Source organism: Emydura macquarii, unplaced genomic scaffold, assembly GCF_026122565.2.
Source record: "Emydura macquarii macquarii isolate MOO-44397 ecotype Brisbane River unplaced genomic scaffold, CSIRO-AGI_Emac_v2 contig_1045, whole genome shotgun sequence".
In the NCBI taxonomy this organism is placed as follows: domain Eukaryota; kingdom Metazoa; phylum Chordata; order Testudines; family Chelidae; genus Emydura; species Emydura macquarii.
In genome coordinates this window covers 16233554-16252700 of record NW_027131182.1, presented here as the reverse complement: position 1 = coordinate 16252700, position 19147 = coordinate 16233554, and the positions used below count along the sequence as shown (strand labels likewise).

Below are 19147 nucleotides of genomic sequence, written 5' to 3'. Positions count from 1 at the left end.
TTTAAAATTGGGCCGGACAGAGCAGTAGAAACATACTGAAACAATCATCTGTCACAGATGGACTAAACAACCTAGAAGGCTGTTTTCATTTCTGTGATTAAACACGTAGGCTCAAAAAATGCTAACTACTCAGTTTCTCTGTTCATTTTTAGGCAATTCGCAGTTTTCAGGTGGCCTTGCACATCTATCCAGTGAGCCTTGAACTATGGAAAGAAGACCTTTCCTGGGCAAGAAAGCTGCATGAGCAACAAAAGAAAGCGACAAAGACTAAGGCGACACAATCTGAGGCAAAAGAAACAAATGTTGCCCACGAATCAATCCCAGACTATGACTTTGAAAGTGATGAGATTGTGGCAGTTTGTGCAGCTATTGCAGAGAAGGAGAAAACTGTTTCAGCAACTAAAACTGTAGTGATTGTGTCAGCTTCGGGCACAGTGGAAACCGTAACTGAGAAGGAGGAATGTTCTGCAACCCCTGATGATACTGTTTTTATCAGAGCGCGATAGTGTAGCATAATCTTTTGCTAGTCTTCTTTTGAAATCTAACATTTTTTATCAAATGTTGAAAGGATTTTTTTTAGTAGCAGTGGAACAGGGTAAAATAGAAGGGGTCATTATTTCTCAAGTAGCTTTTTCAGAGGAAAAGTGTTTTAAAGAAAGCATGAAAAAGCAACAGATAAACAAAGACCTGAATTCCTGCTGCATCCATACTTATGGAGAAGAAAACTGGGCGTTGATATTAAAACCCATATTGTAAGATTGCACAAATATAATTTGAAAAAACTAACTATATTATCATAACTGCTTTCATCCAACTCCATTTCTTAATTGCACAGTCTAAACAACATCTGCCGTTTTTCCTGTAATTAATTATCAGTTTCTTAAAAAGAAATTGGAAAAGAGAAAGTTGATTGAAGTACAGCTCAAACCTCTTAATAATTAACATTATAAAGCAACACAATTCAAGTGTGACTCTGAAAGCTTGCTCTCAGAGGTTTTTATTTTCAATAGGAGATAGGATTTTTTATGAAGAAGTTTCAAATGATCACAGATATTTTTTATAAACTTGGGGTCAGATCCCAAGCCCATTGAGGTCAGTGGAAAGATTCACATTGATGTCAGTAGGCCTTGGATCAGGCACTTCATGCGTTATTTGGAAGGTAGTGCAAAACCAAGCAACAATCAGACCACAAATATTCTGGCACTATTCAATACTTAACTTATGACTACAGAAGAAAGATTCAAAATTGAGACTGAAACTGTTCTTACCTTGACCCATAGAAGTATACGTAGGTGTATCACCTTATGTGACACAGTACGTAAAATGTTAGGAGTCCCCTTTGCACAGTGGAGAATGGATTAGGAATAAATCTTTAGATGCAACTTTTTTGTGGTATGTTTTACAGTAAGACTAACAAGAAGGGAATCCATTGCTATGTTGTGTGGTCAGATTTGCTGTGGTATGTCATTGCATCTATAAAGAGTTAGATGATTTTTTTGTTTTTAATGGACCACTTATTCAGGACAGCATCAGCTGGGTCTCTTTTTTATTCCTGTTGCTTTGTGGGGACTCTGTGAAATTCTAGCACCACTGAAGTCGTGACAAATCTCCCATTGACTTTAGTGAAACCAGGATTTTGCCCTGTATGTTTGCACTTTAAAATTATTTTCAGGCACGCTTAAGCTCTCATGGGTGTGTATGTGATAGACAGGTGCCTTCAGGTAGTTAGGTATCAAAATGACATTAGTAAATGAAGGCCACCTTTGAAAACCTGGCTTACCATGCTGTCCCAAAGAATCCAATACAGTCCATGTTGTGAATACACCTTTACATATCCTCTTCATGGTATTTCAATATACATTTGATTAGCAAACAACCTTATGAAACATAGTTAGGTGTATAGACAGATAAAGCTCACTGGTGTCTTTACCATTTTAATATTTTTTCTTATTTTCAGCTTGTCATGTTTTTTAAAAAAAACAATTTTTGTAGCTAAGGAAGCATAAGAAAGCATTTTGCAACAGTAAATGTATTATGGAGAGACTCTTAAACCCAGACTATGGTTATATACAGTTGGACCTCATTCCTCTCTCAAGACCATTTATAATCTATGCAAAAATTGATGTTCTCTTCCCACTTCTCAAAGATTTAATAGCTGATGTTATACTGGGGTCTCATTACGTTTTTACAATATACTCCTTTACATTTTCTCCTATCCTATGAAGTTGTTAAAAATAATTAAACTACATGTGCTAAAATAAAGGAACAAAATACATCTTGTGCTGCACACAAGGAACACAGAATGCTTCATTTTTGTTTGCTTGCTGATTAATTTTAAAATTTCAGTAATTCACAATGGGTCTCTCTTTCCTGGGTGGGAATTGGTGAGGTTTGACTGCATCGAGCACCTATATGTGGGGTTTGTGTGTATGTGCATAATCTTTCCTTTCTGTGACAAAGAACCAGCTAAAGCTACTTGTTTTGTAATTTGGAAAACATATCTTTTCCAAAGCTAATATTTCATGGGCCAAGTTTCAGCTCAGTTAAAATTTTGGTAGCCACATCCTAAATCCCTCAAAGGACAGGCTTTATAATAGAACTACTAATAAACCTGTGCTTGTTGCACCAGCAGGCACTATATAATAAATAAAAGTTCTATTCTGGAATTAGACTTTTAAATCCTTATGGGACTGATAGAGACATTTTGGGTGATAGAGGTTTAAAATGCCTCTATTTACAGAAATGAAAACTATTTTTACTATTATGTTAATAAGACAGTCTATACAGCCATGCTGCATGAAAGGGTCATCCTGTTATTTCAGAGCTGTGGGAGGATCTTTGTGCCACTAGGATAGTGCTAGCACTGACAGGGATCAGAGCAGATCTCTTCAAGTACAAGGAAACTCTCCTACGTGAGGAAGATTTGTGCATGGGGCTGTAATTCTACTTGTATGCATTGGTAGGATATATTTGCTATATCTCATTTGGATGGAATTGGACTAAATGACTTGATATGTCTTTTCTGTCTGATTTCTGTGCCTGATTCAGTGTGTGGTACATTCATGGTGCAAAGGGTTTTCCTCCTTTCTCCTGTCCCAAGTTTATATAAGCCCTGAATGTGCTCTGAATAAGCCCCGAGTCATTGAAATCAGCTGTAAAATTCCCATTGACTTCAGTAGTGCAGGGCCAGGCTCATGAAAGGATGCCCTTGTATACCATAAACTTGGATGGATTACTGGGCCAGGTTTGAGAGATCAGCACTTAACATCCAAAATGTGCAGAATCTGTGTTTCCCTCTGATTAGATTAGATTAGAAATAATGTCTTGTATGAGGGAGTACCTAGCATGTTTATTGTGACTGGTATATTATTCCCAAATTTGGAAGTTTGACATTGGGTGATATTGAACCTCTTTCTAATGTTGTATAGTGTGTTGTGTTTTGCATGTGTAGGTCTTGCTTGTTGGATATCTCCATATTGTAAATAAAGTGTGGACTTCTCTGCCGGTCACTGTTGGCTGTTTATTGTGGAAGCTGGGTCATCGGAGGGAACTGAGCCCTGACTTTTAGCATGTTATGTACTTGATCAATCTGTTGTCTATTTTGTTTCTGAAAGTATTAATAATTTATTGTGTATTACTCCAAAACGTAATCATTACGGTAAAAATTGACATTGAAAAATTTTGGCCAACACTTAAAAAAAAAATCCAACTTCTAGCCAAAGCAAGAGTTTTAGGTTCCAAAAGGGAAAGCATTTGATCTGAAAGGGAAGCATCTGTAAAACCTATTTATGTTTCAACAGCAGGAATTAATTGCCTCCAGCTATTACAGGGGACAATGGAAACAAAATTGGTATTTTCCACTTTTGAAGGCTTCTAGAATCTTACCCTTTAATATGTCACACTTTCGTCTAGTAGAAAAACCACAGAAAGCATTTGTGGTTTATCTACATGGGTGCAATTGTGACAAGATCAAACTGTAAAAGCATGTTTGGGAACAGTTTTTTTCTATGTATTTTTCTTTCAAATATACTGTATACTAAATTGCTTAACATAGCTATGTCACACAGTTAGAGTTAAAAATAAGAGAGAGAAATTGAGATATAGGCAAGGGTTGCAGCACTTGCACCCCACCATGATCAATAACTTTTAAGAAAACAAACCCTAAAACAGATTATATCAGATCAGGAGCAAAGAGATGCTTTTCCCTTAAATTTGAAAAGAGATGACGTGTGGCTGAAGGAGAACTGTTCAGATGACACGGGCAGCAGAGATGGCTGTTACACAAACAGTGGTGAGATAGTGTGAGAGAAGACCAGTCAGTGCTAGAAAAGCAAGGAGGGGAATACAAGAGATTACAGCATCACCTAGCAGTTTTCTCCAACGTGTCTGGCAGACCCGGGGACCTGGATGGGAGAGCTAGCTACTTGAGGCTCAATTCAGTCGAGACACAGGTAATTTGGTAAGCGTGAGAAGGAATGCAAGAGGTGATATGACTGAGGTTCACAATTTTGGTAGGTCATTTTAGATCCACATCTGATCCTCGATGCCCAGATAGCTGCAGTGTCTAATAGCATTTTCCCCCTCCTATGTGCCTAGAAGTCTGACCATTTCTTTTAGATACTAATTTTACCAAGGTAATCCATAACCTTGTCACTTCATGAGTTAGTTTACTGTACACTTCGAGACCATTATAACACAGGCCACAGAACTTCCCCAAAATAATTCCTAGAGCGAATCTTTTAGAAAAACATCCATGCTTGATTTAAAAATTGTCAGTGAAAGAGAAACCACTACAATCTTTGGTAAATTGTTTCAGTGATTAATTATTCTCTTAAAAATTTACACCTTATTTCCAGTCTGAATTTGTTTAGCTTCAACGTCCAACCATTAGATCATGTTATACCTTTTTCTGCTAGATGGAAGAGCCTATTATTTAATATTTTTTCTCCATGCAGATAGTTACAGACTTACATACCGCTCTGATGCAAATACTTGTGTGTCCAGGTTTACCTTTCACTTTCTACATCTGTTCATGCAAGTAAAACTCAATTGCTCCAATATTAGAGGAAAGCAAGTGCAGCAACGATGAGAGCACAGCCAAAGCTTTTTATGTAATTATTTTGAATGAAGACTCAAGTGTGTTTTTGAATAATTCACCTAGCTGTACTCCAATGCATCCAGTACTACAGAGATTCTACAGGATGACTCCTCCTTGTTGACAGTGATAGTTGTGTTTGGAAATGGAAGGAATGGAGTACACCTTTTGAGAGCTCTGAAGTAGCATGTTTTGAAAGTTGTGGTTTATTAAGGTGAGGGCCGATGGGCTGGCACTGAGTGAATTACACACACAATTAAAGACTTGTATAAACTTCTGAACTCAAGCGGAATGTTTCCATTTAATTGCGATCTCCAAAATGATTTTGGTCAGTACAATTGCTTTTTAAACATCTCAATATCAGGCTCAGGATTTTAATTACAATAAAGCAATTCACATGAAAACACTTTAAGCAACAAAACATGCTTAATATATCTTTGACAATTTTTTTCCAAATAGCTGTACAGAATTAATGTTTGATACAACAATGCTGCAGGAACAAGATCTATCTTTTAAAACAAACACACACAAAACTCCTTTTCATCACTGATTAACAGTTATTTTTAGTGATGTGTTTGTCACTACATCTTAGTGGTAAATAATTCTCATTGGGGCTGAGTACAGGGTATGGGACCATGTACTTTATAATGAAGATTCTGTTTTGCTTATTTCATACGATTATTTGACGGAATAGCAGATTACACAATCATAAAATTATTTTTTACTCATTTAAAGTAAAATGATAAATGTTATGAAAAAATACCTTTAGTATATTGATAATTTTTAAACTAGAGTTAATATTAAAAATATTAACCAGGGATTGAAAGTCTTTGCCCCAATCCCAAAAGCACTTATGCAAATGCTTAATTTTATTCATGTGAAGAGTCCGGTTGACTTCAGTTGGACTACTCATGTGAGTGACATTAAGCATGTGTGTAAGAGTGCAAGGGTAGGGGCCTTCGGACTTAGAAAGGAGAAATTGTGTTCTGCAGATAAACATTCACAGCACATAAATAAAATCTGGCTTTTTAGAATGTACACACACTGGAAAGAATATTTTAAACTTAAAAGGTGTGTTTTCATTCTTACTAGCACAAAATGTTCACATTTAATTCAAAAAAATTTTATTTGTTCTCATCTAGAGAACTAGTTCCCGATCTGCCTGTGAACTTTTATGGAAAACCTAACTCAAGAATGTCTATCATCAGCCAGTGATATTGGAAAAAAGGCTGGCCACTGTTTCTGTATACCTTGTATTAATAGTAAACCTTCTCATAGAGAAGAATAGACTTTTAAATATTTTCAATCATGATATTTATAGTAATAAAAATTCACATTTTCACACTTAAGTGAGACACTTTAAAACTGTACACCAGGCAGTTGTCATAGTATCTCTAGCCAGTTCCCAGTAACTGCCTTCAGCTCTAATACCCAGAGGCTTAAACCCTTGATAGTGGGGAGTGGGAAGAAAGAAAATACATAAAATACATTTCTAGCAGATTTGGACCAAAAAAGTGACAGATCTTTCCAGCCATAGAGTCCCAGCAGCAATCCTATGTCACGGAGCAAGACAAGGCAACAACTGTACATTTCCAAACCCATTAGACCTGTATGTTTTGTGATGGCAGGGCCTGATTGTTGCAACTGCTCCACGGTATGATCCTCAGTAGTCTGGAAGAACAGTACCCATCACATGGCAAGAGAAATATAGCCCTTCAGAGAATAGCTAAACCCCTGTCCCCTTTAGTAGGCAGAGTGTGTCTATTGCACCAGTTTTTCCAAGGTATTGGGAAAGGATTAACTGTGTGTGATTCCTTTCATTGCTATATACATTTTTCTGATAAGTTCAACGTTTCACTGGGAAAGGTGACTTGGAGGGAGCTTCCTTTGGGCTCAGAGCTGGCTCCGCCACCTGACCTGACTTCATTCACCAGAAAGAGACTCTCAGAGTCCTGTCCCTGTGAAGAGTCTGATGTCTCTGAGCTGCGCAGCGTCCTCACCAATGTAGTGTCACAGTGAGCCAGGCCAGCACTGGCTCCCGGCAGCAACATGCGACCCCCACTGCTGCTTTCACTTAGCTCTGGAGGGTAGAGCAGTGTCTGTGAGGTGCTACTGATCTCCCTCAGCTCCCGAGAGATGAAGGAGGGTGAGTGACTGGACATGGCGGAGGAGGTTCGGCGACCATCCACACAGTTAAAGTTGCTCCCAGAGTGTTGCCTTCGAGCCCCTCCGATGCGGCAGAAGAGGCACTTGATCTTCTCCATGGCTTTGCTGAGCACTGTCTTGCGGAGGAGGATGTAGACCCATGGATCCAGGATGGGATTCACTGAAGCAATGCGGATGGCCTGCAAGTCGGGGTTTTGCTTGATGTCCTTCACTAGGTCTGGCCGGTACAGTTGGTTCACAAAGACACGTACCTGTCAAGGGAAGAGAGAGAGACCCATATTTACACTTCAATCAAGGAAGCAAGAGATAACATTTCAAAGCAGAGATGAGGCTTAGCAACTGCATGTTACAAGTGGAGAGGCTGGCAAAGCCAAGCTTCTCATGATGTCGGCAGCAGGTTTATGTTTGGAATGGTCAAAAATCAAGGAATGAACTCTGCTGTAAATTGACCTTTTTCTCCTTGGTTGGAGGAAAAGAACCACTCTCTTTTTCCCTCCTGATTACTGCCCACCCCCCTGAAATATCCTTGTGTTCATGAACCTTTTCAGTTAATCCCTAAAGTTTTTTAATTTTCAAATCCCAGGTTGTTATTTTTCCTTCTCTTTAGTTTATAGGACCCAGAATTCAAGATTTAGACCCAAATCCTTGTAAACCAAATCTCCTTTTGCCTGCCAGGGGAGGCCCTAGGTCAATTGAGGAGACCTATCTAATCACTGTATATTTCTTGCAGCATGTTTAAAAACAAAATGAAACCCACATTACCAGTTATCAGGCAAGCTGGTCTCCAGAAACAAGCCCAGAGCTGCCTACTCCCTAGTTTAGCAATATCTGTGCTGACAGATTCCATTATTGGAGTTTCAGGCATTGTTTTAATACCCTCAATATTCTGCTTGTTGAAGCTTGTTTTAAGAAATGCTAACAGCTTCCTCTAACCACCAAATTTTTCATTGATTAGGATGATTCCAGCACTGAATAGAACTATTTAAACCTTCCCACATGTGTCCGCATCTAGGTTTGGTTTAAAGGTACAAAAGTAATAAACCCTGAAGTATTCAGGATGTTCAGTGAAATTGCGGGGATACAGAAGTTTGTTTAAATAATGTTTCTATATTGTTTATCCACAGCAGCATTTGACCATTCAGGCTCCTTACTTTAAAGAGAGGGAAAAATAACTCTTTCTCGGGCCCAAACTTGCAATCACTACTGTGCATAAGGTCCATCCAATCCAAAGCCCATTGATGTCAATGGTTATCTTTCCAGTGACCTTCACGAGTACTGGCTTGGACACATAGAGCTTATTACGTTAAGCAATACCAAGCCGAACAGTTTCAAACAGTAACTTTAAGTAACGATCAAGACTTGGAATAGAATCGTATGTCCTAGGAAAAGGAAAGCCATTTGAAAGCCTTTCCTGTGGAAGAACCTATCTGCTTCACAGACACTATCAGGTAAGTTTAGGCACATTGTTAACACTTTCCGTATTTGATATCATAAATATCTAGTACCAATAATAGATTTTTTTAAAGTCTCCTCTTTGTCTTGACTTCTGAAGTGAATGTTTGTCAGGTTTTGGCGCAGCTGTATATGGTTTCAGACAATGGGCAGACAAGGGTTTAAATGAAGTGAAGGAAAATATAAGAAAACCTCTAAAATCACATTTGCCAGAAGAGTTGTGTGTGTGAAACAATCCAAGTCTGGTAAAAAAAATTTCACAATTCCTTTTTGAAAGATTTTTCTGCAGTACAGTAATGTGAGGTTTGGACTGATTCTTCCTACATAAGAATTCAGGACTTGAATCCATGCCAAGTGACTTTAAATCAGCAACCTTAAAAAAAATGCCAGGTCCTCCTCCTGAGTGGGAATCTAACATGCATCACTGAAAGATGGTGAGTATATGAAGGTTTCCATGCTGTCCTGCTCAATCCATAGAAATCTTTTTCTGATTTCTTTCTATGTAATGATGTACTTTTAAGACAACAGTCTGTCATGTAACCTATATTCAGGAGTGCATTCTTTTATCTGCTTAAGTTTAGATAATTAATAGGTTGAGATACAAGTACCAGTCATACCTGATATAAAAGTACTATACTATACTATAAAGAGTATCCCCATCAATATTACTACCAACTAGTTCCTCTTAAAGGAATTTTTTTTAGTTACTGTATTAGAAAACAAAATTGTCTCCTTTTCTGACATAAGTGGTCCCTTTGTATCACTGATTGAGGAACTATTGCAATATGACACTTATTTAAAATGTATCTCCTCTATACATTAAAATACATAAAATGTTGCCGCTAGTAAAATGCTGGCCAAATTCTATAGAATTGTATTGAGGAAAAGCCTTCACCATTTGGCTCTGAGAGCTTGTGTTAGTGCAATAAAAAAAAGAAATTCCATTATCTGGCTAGACCATAAATGCTGGTGCAAACTTTTTACCACTAGGTGGCACAGCTGTCACATTTTTAAAAGCTCCTCTCCCAGTCTGTAGTTTGAGGAAACATGAAGATCTGTTATTAACTATGGTGAAAAGTTCCAGAGAGGTAGCCGTGTTAGTCTGTATACAGCAAAAACAAGGAGAGTCCTGTAGCACTTTAAAGACTAACACATTTCTGCAGACATAAGCTTTCATGGGCCGCAACCCACTTGCATCTGATGAAGTGGGTTGCAGCCCACGAAAGCTTATGCCTGCAGAAATGTGTTAGTCTTTAAAGTGCTACAGGACTCTCCTTGTTTTTGTTATTAACTATGGTACTTGCTTTGACAGGGATAGGTGTCGTGAAAAACGGTCCATGGCTAATTTGAAGTTCTTGACACATGACCAATGCCAGCCGAAAAACCATGCAGGCACTGAAGAGTTCTTCTGTTTAACTCCCAGACCTGAAGTGCTGTCATCTTTTTTATACAGACTTTGTCTGAGAAGTGGCAGCCAGGACTCCAGAAAGTAGCAAGTTCAAAAACAGTTCAGTGTTAGTTTGACATCTGCTCCTTGGTTTTATATTTCACTCTTGGAAAAGATTCACTTAGTTATTTGTGTATTCAGGAGGAGAATAATGTTGATATTTTGAAAAAAAGTTTTGGAAATATAAAGTTTAAATTGTCAGAGAGGATTTTCCACCTCATCTTTTCCGCATAGGAGATTTTATTTTATTTTTTCTTAATGTAAAGGACTTCTTCCACAACAAGTAAATTTCAAATACACCTTGCAAATGTATATACATCTGTCTGGACATAGACCATTTGATCTTTGCTGAAGGACAGATATCCACACTGACAGCTAGGGCTCTATAGGACAGTATAATGTGGATAGATGCAAAATCTTTATTTTCCTGCAGCCCTTTCCAACTGGTATTTATATTAATTGTAATCAAGGTCAGAAAGACTTCAGCAGCGGAGGAAACAGTATTACTGATACATTCAACTGACACAGCAAGGATTTCTTTGAAAGAATTTGCCAAAACCGCTCATAAGAAATGTATTCTTCTTCCAATTTTAAAAGTTACTCTTTTTAATTCTATTTTTACATAACTGTAATTTTGGATAATGTGAATGATTAAAGGTACATTTAGTTACCTGCTATCAGTGTCTGAACAGAAAATTAATGGACTTGACATATCCCTTCATGTTTACCTGCAGAGCCTACTGTAATATGAGAATCTACTGTAGTGCTGATTAAATGGTTCATAATGATTTCCAATCACTGACAAAGTGCAGCAAATCACCTTATGCTGTCTATATTCAAATATTCCACTGACATGTACACTAGATATGTATAAAAGACACTTAATTTGGGTCTCTTTTGTGAAAACTGTTACTACATTCCCAACAAGTCTACACCATATCTTTTATCACAAAATCCAATGGCATTTCAGACTAGTTTTACTAGTGCATTCCCATACCAACTGCATGTATCATTTATTAATCATACGTCTTACAAAACAGAAACTGAATGGATCTGCCAGTTCAGTCATTTCTTACTCAATTGAATTGATATTCATTTACAGCATCTTCCACAGAGCAATCCTGAAGTGTATATAAAGTTTTGCTGAAAAGTGCTCTTTTAGAGGATGGTTTGATGAAGCATAATCAGCCTCGCTTCTTATAAATGAACGTCCAGCCAAACCACTCAATTACCTTCAGGCAATGGACTACTGTAGGTCAAAGCTAGTTTGACACTTGAAATTTTCCAATTTGAAGTTCCAATTAAAGCAAGAAGCAAACTGGGACTGATCAAACTCTGACACCAGAATAGGTTCACACCAGTTCTGACTACAGGAAGCAGACAGAGGTTTTGAAAGGTATATTAATGAATTACTTCGCATGGTTGTGTTGAAATTGTGTTGACGTTTATGCCCAACTGATTCGATTCTAGAAGCACTTGGCTGTTACTGCTTCTGCCCACACAGGGCAAGAATCTGTTTTTTGCTTTTCCTTCTGACTAAATGTAAATATAAGTGGCAATTTCTACCCATCTGAAGTACCATCAAGTGCCTTTACGATAGTTATTACGCAGAATAAACAAAGGAATAGCCGTCTACCCAGTTTTCACCTGTCCTCATAAAAACCTCCCCATACTATATATTAACATTCTATATATAGACACCTAGTGAAGAGCAAGCAGGAAATAAATTCCGCAGCTGTATAATATAAGCCAAATAAACTTTGTCCCACAGGAACTTAGTATTTGTCACAGATGACCAAAATCTAGTCTGCCATCTCACTGCTGGCAGTGGACAGTCCCTGATACTTCAGAGAAAAAACAAGCAAACATCATTAACCATTGGACCTATTATAAATTAAGTTTAAAAACTTTTCTGGCCCTTTCCAAGGATCAAATGTGTGCCGTGGGATATGATATTTTATTATCCTTACTACCTTAGTTTGCTTAGCAAAATTTATTCTTAGAGATCATTAAATGATCATGTCCTTTAAAACATTTTGACCACCTGAAGCAGTAAATTCCAAAGTTTGACTATCAAGTATCAATTTATTCTTGGGAGAGTGTAAAAGTAAAAACACTAAAGTACTAATTTCCACTATGTTCGCCCCTCCTCCAAGTACTAATTTCTATTATGTTTTCAATCAAATCCCCTCCAATATCACCTTTTCCGTACTTTTAACTATCTTTACTGCCATTTTCTAAATGCTTGCAGTCTCTTAAATATTTATTTTAAGATGAGGTGACCAATGAAGAATTCAGATAAAATCTGGACATATATTCTGTATTACTTCCTATCTTATTTTCTTTCTTAATTTCCTAGATCAGACTCTTCATCCCGCCATTTCCCACGGCTTCCTGCAAGGTCAGAACATATCGGTGCATGTGACAGGTCTAGATTATTTTTCCTAATGTGCATTCCTTTTAGTGTTGTTCCAGGTACATTTTATTTGCCTTCATGCTCTTTGGTTCTCTCAAGTCTATCTAGAGTTTCTCACAATATTCCACAGATATTATTAACCAAGGCCACTTAGTGTTGTCATAAAAACTTCATTGATTCACTGTCCAAATCATTAAAATATTGAAAACCCTGAGCTCTGGGAGCATCCCATTATTACCTTCCATTCACTGTGACAGTTTCCTATCGTTTAACCATTCTTTACATAAAAACAAGACTTTGTCTATTACACCATGAGTATTTGTTTTGTCTTAAGTTTTTTAAAAGCCTTTTGTAAACTTAAGTAAATAAAGTCCACTGGATCACCTCTATCTACTATTTTATTATCTCCTGAAAGAGCTCACCCTGAAAAAGTTAAGAGTGATGTGATTCACTTTTACAGAAGCTGTGTTGCTTTAGATCCTATTAGGTTTATTCAGCTTGTTACTATCAGCTCATCAGAAAATTTCACTGCCACAAAAGCTTTTGTGTCTGCTTTACGTAACTGCATAGTGTCACCAACCATATTTGGGTGCTCCTCCTCTTACTTATCAGAACATACTATTCTGTAATAAGTGACACTCAATCAATTCCCTGTGTAGCGAGGGCCCTAAGTTTAATCACAGAATCTGGATTGGCTCATAAAACATATAGGCAGGTTAATGATTTTCCAGACTTTTCAGTGGCTGCTTTTAAGGGTAAATTTCATTCTCATACCTTTCCCCTGCTATTCCACACCTTATTTCCTTCAGAACTCTAAAGGCATGTCTACACACAAAGTTGTACCATTTTCACTATACCGGTGTCAATGAAGTAGTCCAACCCTGTGAGTGTGGATGCAGTTATAAAGGTGTTCATATGACTATAGCTTAGACTTGGTCTATTCTTAAAAGTTGAGTTGATATGGCTATGTTGGTCAGGGTGCGAAAAGAATACTTCAGTCCACCAAGCTAACCTAGCTCAGGGAGGTGGTGTTCCCACAGCTATGGAAAAACCCTTTGTGTTGGTGTTGGCTACGCCCACTCTACAAAGTTATGCCGGCATAGTGACAGCGCCATAGCTATGCCACTTACAGTCCCCGTAGTGTAGACGTGACCTGAAACAGTTAAATCTGTGCAACATCTGTGTGTGGATCAGCCCTCAGGTTTTGCCTAAAAAAGGTGCGGTTTTGCCTTAGGGTAACTAATGTGCATGAACTATCCTGAGGTAAAAACAGTGAAGACCAGGCACTTTAGTTTTACCATGAGGTAAAGTAGGCAAGGCCAACCTGAGATGGGGGTGTAGGGCTGACCTCACCTAGCTTACCTCCTAGTAAAACTAAAAGTGCCCTGTCTACACACTGTTTTTAACCCAGGACAGCTCATGTGTGTTACCCTGAGGTACAAAGTACCACACTTTTGGCAGTGAAGACAAGATCTTAGAACGATTCACAAGATCTTAGAAAACTCAGCACTTCTTTTCTCTTTGCACCTGCCTCCTCTCATAGTTTATGTGGTGACCAGCATGCTGTCAGTGGGCTTCCCACCAAAACAGCTCACCCCCCCACCCTCCCGACCATTAATTTTGATTGTCAACAATCCAGTTGCTTTTTTTGGTGGCCACCCATTCCCACACTTCTTGTTTTGATTATTCTTTCTGCACAAGATTCTCCAGCTCCTAATGAATTTGAACCACATCTCTCTGCACTAGGCACTGAGACTTCTTAGTTTACCCCTCTTTATCTGGTTCTGCAAGTGAGACATGTATCACTTCAAAAAATCACTTCAGAGGGACCTTCACTGAAATTTTTCACCTACTAGTTTATATTTAGCTTCCAGATCCTTTCTCTTGAATTTACCTATATGCCATCAATAGGTATTAAAATATTTTTTCAGAGATGTTACAATGTCAGCTTAATCTAATTAAGTATGATAAGTCCAGACAGTGTCAGGAGGTTAGACATTATATGATGTAATTTTTGATTGGGTAGGAAAACACAATAACTGTGCAGTTTGTGTTCTCGGACTACACAGATCTAAGCACCGTTCTTGGATCTGAAGTGTGCATGTGCACATACAAGTGTGCGCGCACACACTATACCCTGATGCAAAAAACATGCTTAAATTGAGTCAACCTTCCACTCCTTAAGGTGTTTTGCAAGATGTTAAAATATCCTGCAAGCAATAACACATGGCAAAGCAAGCAGCGATGCAAAACACAAGGCTGAAGGCTAAGTGTCTGCAGTCCAAGTGCCAGGATCCTACATAGCCGCACTTCACTGAGTTTTATACATGTTAGTAATGTGGCAAAACTGGCCTGACCCTTGCAATTATACTATTTACTAGTTGACCAATCATATTTCACTCTCATTATGTGACTCCCTGTTAAAATAACCCTGATAGAGGGTTATTCCAGGATAGCTGCCACCTACAGTAAACTCCATTACAATTATGTGTGTTCTGAAACTACCTCTTTCTAACACTCCAACCTGCTCAGCTCACAAGATCCTGTTTTCGGAGTGTGGCAACTATATAATGGAAAATTGTATATGTATTTTTTAATGTATCTGAGTCAACAAGAGAAAGAAATTTGCCAAGTTTTATTTATAATTTTGTACTGAGTGGCAAGCACTGACTGAGCCCAGAACTGGAATTTTTGTCTTCCCCGGAGTTAAGGTGGAAGACAAGAAAGTGTAGTTCACTAATCAAAAGTTGGATCCTGCTCCCTTGAGGACTATGCCCGGTACTAACGTGATCTCTAGATTACTTAGGGCCAGATTCTGCCACCCTTACTCTAGCTGAGAAATCAACAAGAGTCCCCACAGATTAAGGCACTACTCAAGGAGAGTAAAGGTGGTGGAACCTGTCCCTAAAATGGTAAACTTTTCAGGACAGGAAGATTGTTTTTGTACTTTCTATGAAGTGCACAGCACACTGTTGGTGCTATATGAATAATAAACCCACTCTCCTCTATCTCAAGAAATGTTATAACCTTCAGCAACATTGCAAATACTTTAAAAATGCATTAAGCGTCCTCAAGTGCAGGCCTGTCCCAAACCTCACTCACTGGGAGTTTGTTTTAAAAACAGATTTTAAAGTACCTTATGGTATTGCCAGGATTTTGCTATGGTGTTCCTATGAGATACTGGGAAGCCACTAGTTTTTTTGTCATTGTATTTTTAACACTACAATGTCAAAGGCCACTGGAACCCAGGATAAGCATTTATTTTGTTATCATTCTAAATCAAAATAAATTTGGATCACTGTCTATGTGTGTGTAATCTCACTAAAGTTATTTTACCAGTTTGTGAGAGTTCAGAAAATAGAAGCCTTGTCATATAGCCACAGACTAAAGGGAGGTGGGTGGGTTTTGCCCCAGAGGACTTGGTGGTGGGGAAGACAGAAAGGGCTGTGCTGTGTTACTCACCACCAGAGGAATGGAGCAGATGAGCACAACGAGGGAGGTGGCAATGAGCAAAATGACCATCTGGATCTCTGCTCCAGCCATGCGACGAAAACTCCTGCGCCGGCGAAAGTCAGACAAGCGGCTGGCAGTGTTGTCTGTGCCCAGGGAGGTGCGTCGCATGAATTGGCGGTGCATGCGGATCAGGGCCACACACACCAAGACATTGCAGACTACTGTGACCATGATTAGGAAGGAGCTGAAGCCAGCATACATGTAGGAGTAGGCGGCATGGGTGGCCACCTTGGTTCTCCAGTCGATGAAGCACCAAGTGTCGGGGTACTGGCGGGTAGATTTTCCCAGTCCCATGCTGGGCAGGGCGCAGAACAGCACATTGGAGACATAAATGGCAAAGAGAGTGAGCCCCGCCAGCTTCTTATCCACATAATGGTTGTAGAAATAGGCATGGTTAATGGCTAGGTACCTTTCTATAGACATGGCACAGATGATGCTGAGGCCAGACAGCCCGAAGAAAAGGAGGATGAAGGAGCTGTATTCACACAGTGCTTGTCCACCTGGCCAGCGGTTCTGCAGATATGTGGCAATAGTGACCGGGCTCACCAGACAGGTCCCCAAGAGGTCAGTGATGGCCAGCCCACACACCAGCGTGTAGAAAGTGGTCTCCTTCTGCTCCTTCCTGGACTTGCAAAGCACCACGATGGCGATCAGGTTGCCCACCACCCCAAAGATGAACATGACAGTGGGAATGGTAGGGGGTTTGTTGCCATCATGGGTGGAATTGTTTGCTATTGCGTATGCGGTGGTGAAGTTAAAAGACATGATGATGAAGGTGCTGTTGTTGTGGGTTGTTAGGGGAGATGAAAACAAGAGTGGATCCAAAAATGCAATTCAAAGACAAGCTCTCCTACTTCCCCCTCCAAAAAAAAAAAAAAAAAAAAAAAAAGTGTCAAGGAACAAATTGCAGTCCAAGCCAAAAGAGATTCAAATAAAAAAACTCTGCATTTCAAGGCGAGGGGGTGAGCTTTAAGCAACCCAAGTCAAGAAAAAACAGATGCAATGGAAAGTGGAGCCACCAAAACGCTCTGTAATTCAGAAAAGCTGTAGTTAATGTTTTTTTCTTCGTACAGGTTTTGTTGTGGCTGCTGTTCTATCAGTTTTTTGAACAGGTTCTTGCACTTTCCAAAGTTCAGAGTGGAACCTGATCCCAGCAGCTGAGAGTGGGGACTTTCCCCTTTCCCAGTGAAACCTCTTCTTTTCCTTATCTTTGCTCCTTAACTTCGTGGAATCAAACTCTTCCCAATGTCCTTCCTCCAGAAAGAGGTTCAGAGAGAGAGAGATCCTTGAAGCCTGGTAGTTGCTTTCCAAACCCGGCTCTTTTACAGCGTGTGTCCCCGCGTATCAATAGCGGCTGATTCCAGTTCCTTGAGACGTGGAAGGCAGGATTCAGAGAAGCAGAGGTGGGGACTGTCCCAGCCTTGTTGCGGACCCTTGGCGGTGGGACCGCTCAGGGCGCTGGAGTTATAAAAGCAGCGGGCGGTGGATGGTGACGGCAGGTGTGCATCCGTCCTCCCACTCGCCTGCGATGGATGCTGGACGGAACGGCTGGCAGCTTGGTGCTGAGAGTCCCATGCAGCCCGGCTGTGTGATCTGTGCCAGTGGCTGGCAGCTGGAGCTCATCCCTCCGCGGAGCGGGCGCTGCCGTGCGAGTCACGCTCGCTCACAGCCGCGGCAGGGCTGAGGGCTCGCCTCGCTCGCGTTGGCTCCCTTCAAGTTCCTCCTGAAGGGGGAGGAGGCAGAGGGGCAGCTCGCCGGGGCTCCTCCCAGCCTCCTCGGCTGATTGGTGGGGCGAGGCAGAGCCCCCACCGCCCGCGGGCGCTAGCGCCGCGCCCTGGCTTACAGCTCGAGCTCCAGCGGCGGCGGCGGCAGCAGCAGCAGCAGCGCCATGGGCGCGGGCGCCGGGCTGAGTTGCAGGTTGTGCGGGCAGAGCCTGGCGCCGCGCCGCTGAAGGCGCTGCTGGGAGCGGGGCGCGCTGCATAGATCCCTGCGCTCCGGGGCTCTGTCAGAGCCGGCGTGGGGGGACGCGGCACCGCAGTGGGGCTGGGCGGGCGGGGCACTGCGGGAGAGACCAGAGTGGGGCTGGGCATGGGTGGGGCACTGGGACTTGGGGGCAGGGGGGAGAGAGACCAGAGTGGGGCTGAGGCAGCAGGGGGACACTGGGACTTGGGGATTGTGGGGGAGAGACCAGAGTGGTGGTGGGGCTGGGCATGGGGGGGCACTGGGAGCTGGGGGGAGAGACCAGAGTGGGGCTGAGGCAGCAGGGGGCTTGAGAGGAGCTGAGCCGGGGGGCACTGGGAATGGGGGGCTGAAGACAGAGACCAGGGGGTGGTACAGGACTGGGGGGGTCTGATGATTGGGGGTGGAGGAGGGAAACCACAGGGGGATTGGGCAGAATGTTAGAACATTGGGGGCAGGGGAGAGTGACCCCTGCGGTGCGGGACAGCAGCAACAGGAGGTGGGGATTGGCTCAGCCAGCGGTGGGGGAGGTAGGGACAGACACTGGAGCGGTGAATGGATGTGGCAGGCACAGGCCATGTCCAGTGACATCCCATTCTCTGTCCTGAGAGCCCCACTGCCACGCTGCAGAGCTGGGCTGGGCTGGGCTGGGCTGAGGAAAGAGCGTGGGAAGAGAAGGGGACTCAAGGGCAGGAGCCACTCTCAGGAGGGAAGGAGGAAAGCAGTACGGCCCTGTAGGACATGGGGAAGTGGAGCAAGGGAGCTGGAGGAGAAGGATGAATGAGTGTGCGGGAGCCACTGCCAGTGGAGGGTAGGGGCCTGGTGATGGGACAGGAGATATCCACATGCTGATACGCAGGATGAAGAGGCCAGGCTGCCTTTGTGTGAGGTGTCAGCAAAGGGTGACCAGACAGCAAGTGAGAAAAATCAGGATGGGGGTGGGGTGTAATGGGCGCCTATATAAGCCAAAGCCCCAAATCTCAGGACTGTCCCTATAAAATTGGGACATCTGGTCACCCTATGTCAGTGTGGTGCATCCCAGCAGTATGCATTGTGAAGCACCATAGTTGGCACTTCAGAGGGAGGCAGCTGCTGGCCT

General features: G+C 41.3%; 2 protein-coding genes across 4 annotated transcripts in view; one reads left to right on the top strand and one right to left on the bottom strand.

Annotated features, from left to right (window-relative positions):
* The window catches only part of TTC33 (tetratricopeptide repeat domain 33), a 96033-nt gene extending 92530 nt beyond the window's left edge, over positions 1-3503 (top strand). For all 3 annotated transcript variants that reach the window (XM_067545569.1, XM_067545567.1, XM_067545568.1), the window contains exon 5: positions 153-3503. In XM_067545569.1, the coding sequence (XP_067401670.1) occupies positions 153-506 (354 nt within the window). In that variant the 3' untranslated portion in view covers positions 507-3503. The remainder of the gene's footprint in view (positions 1-152) is intronic.
* Positions 3504-5379: 1876 nt separating this feature from the next.
* On the bottom strand, positions 5380-17494 carry PTGER4 (prostaglandin E receptor 4). Its single transcript, XM_067545672.1, has 2 exons — positions 16039-17494; positions 5380-7512 (listed from the first exon to the last, which is right to left on the bottom strand). Exons 1-2 carry the CDS (start codon positions 16852-16854, stop codon positions 6919-6921), a joined length of 1410 nt encoding a protein of 469 aa, XP_067401773.1. The 5' UTR covers positions 16855-17494; the 3' UTR covers positions 5380-6918.
* Between the last annotated feature and the right edge of the window lie 1653 nt (positions 17495-19147).

Bases quoted from the DNA above. Each gene is read 5' to 3' on its own strand.
- PTGER4 (XM_067545672.1), bottom strand. From the start codon at position 16,854: ATGTCTTTTAACTTCACCACCGCATACGCAATAGCAAACAATTCCACC. The intron at 7,513-16,038 runs GTGAGTAACACA...TTCCCTTGACAG, and splicing joins TCTGCTCCATTCCTCTGGTG to GTACGTGTCTTTGTGAACCA.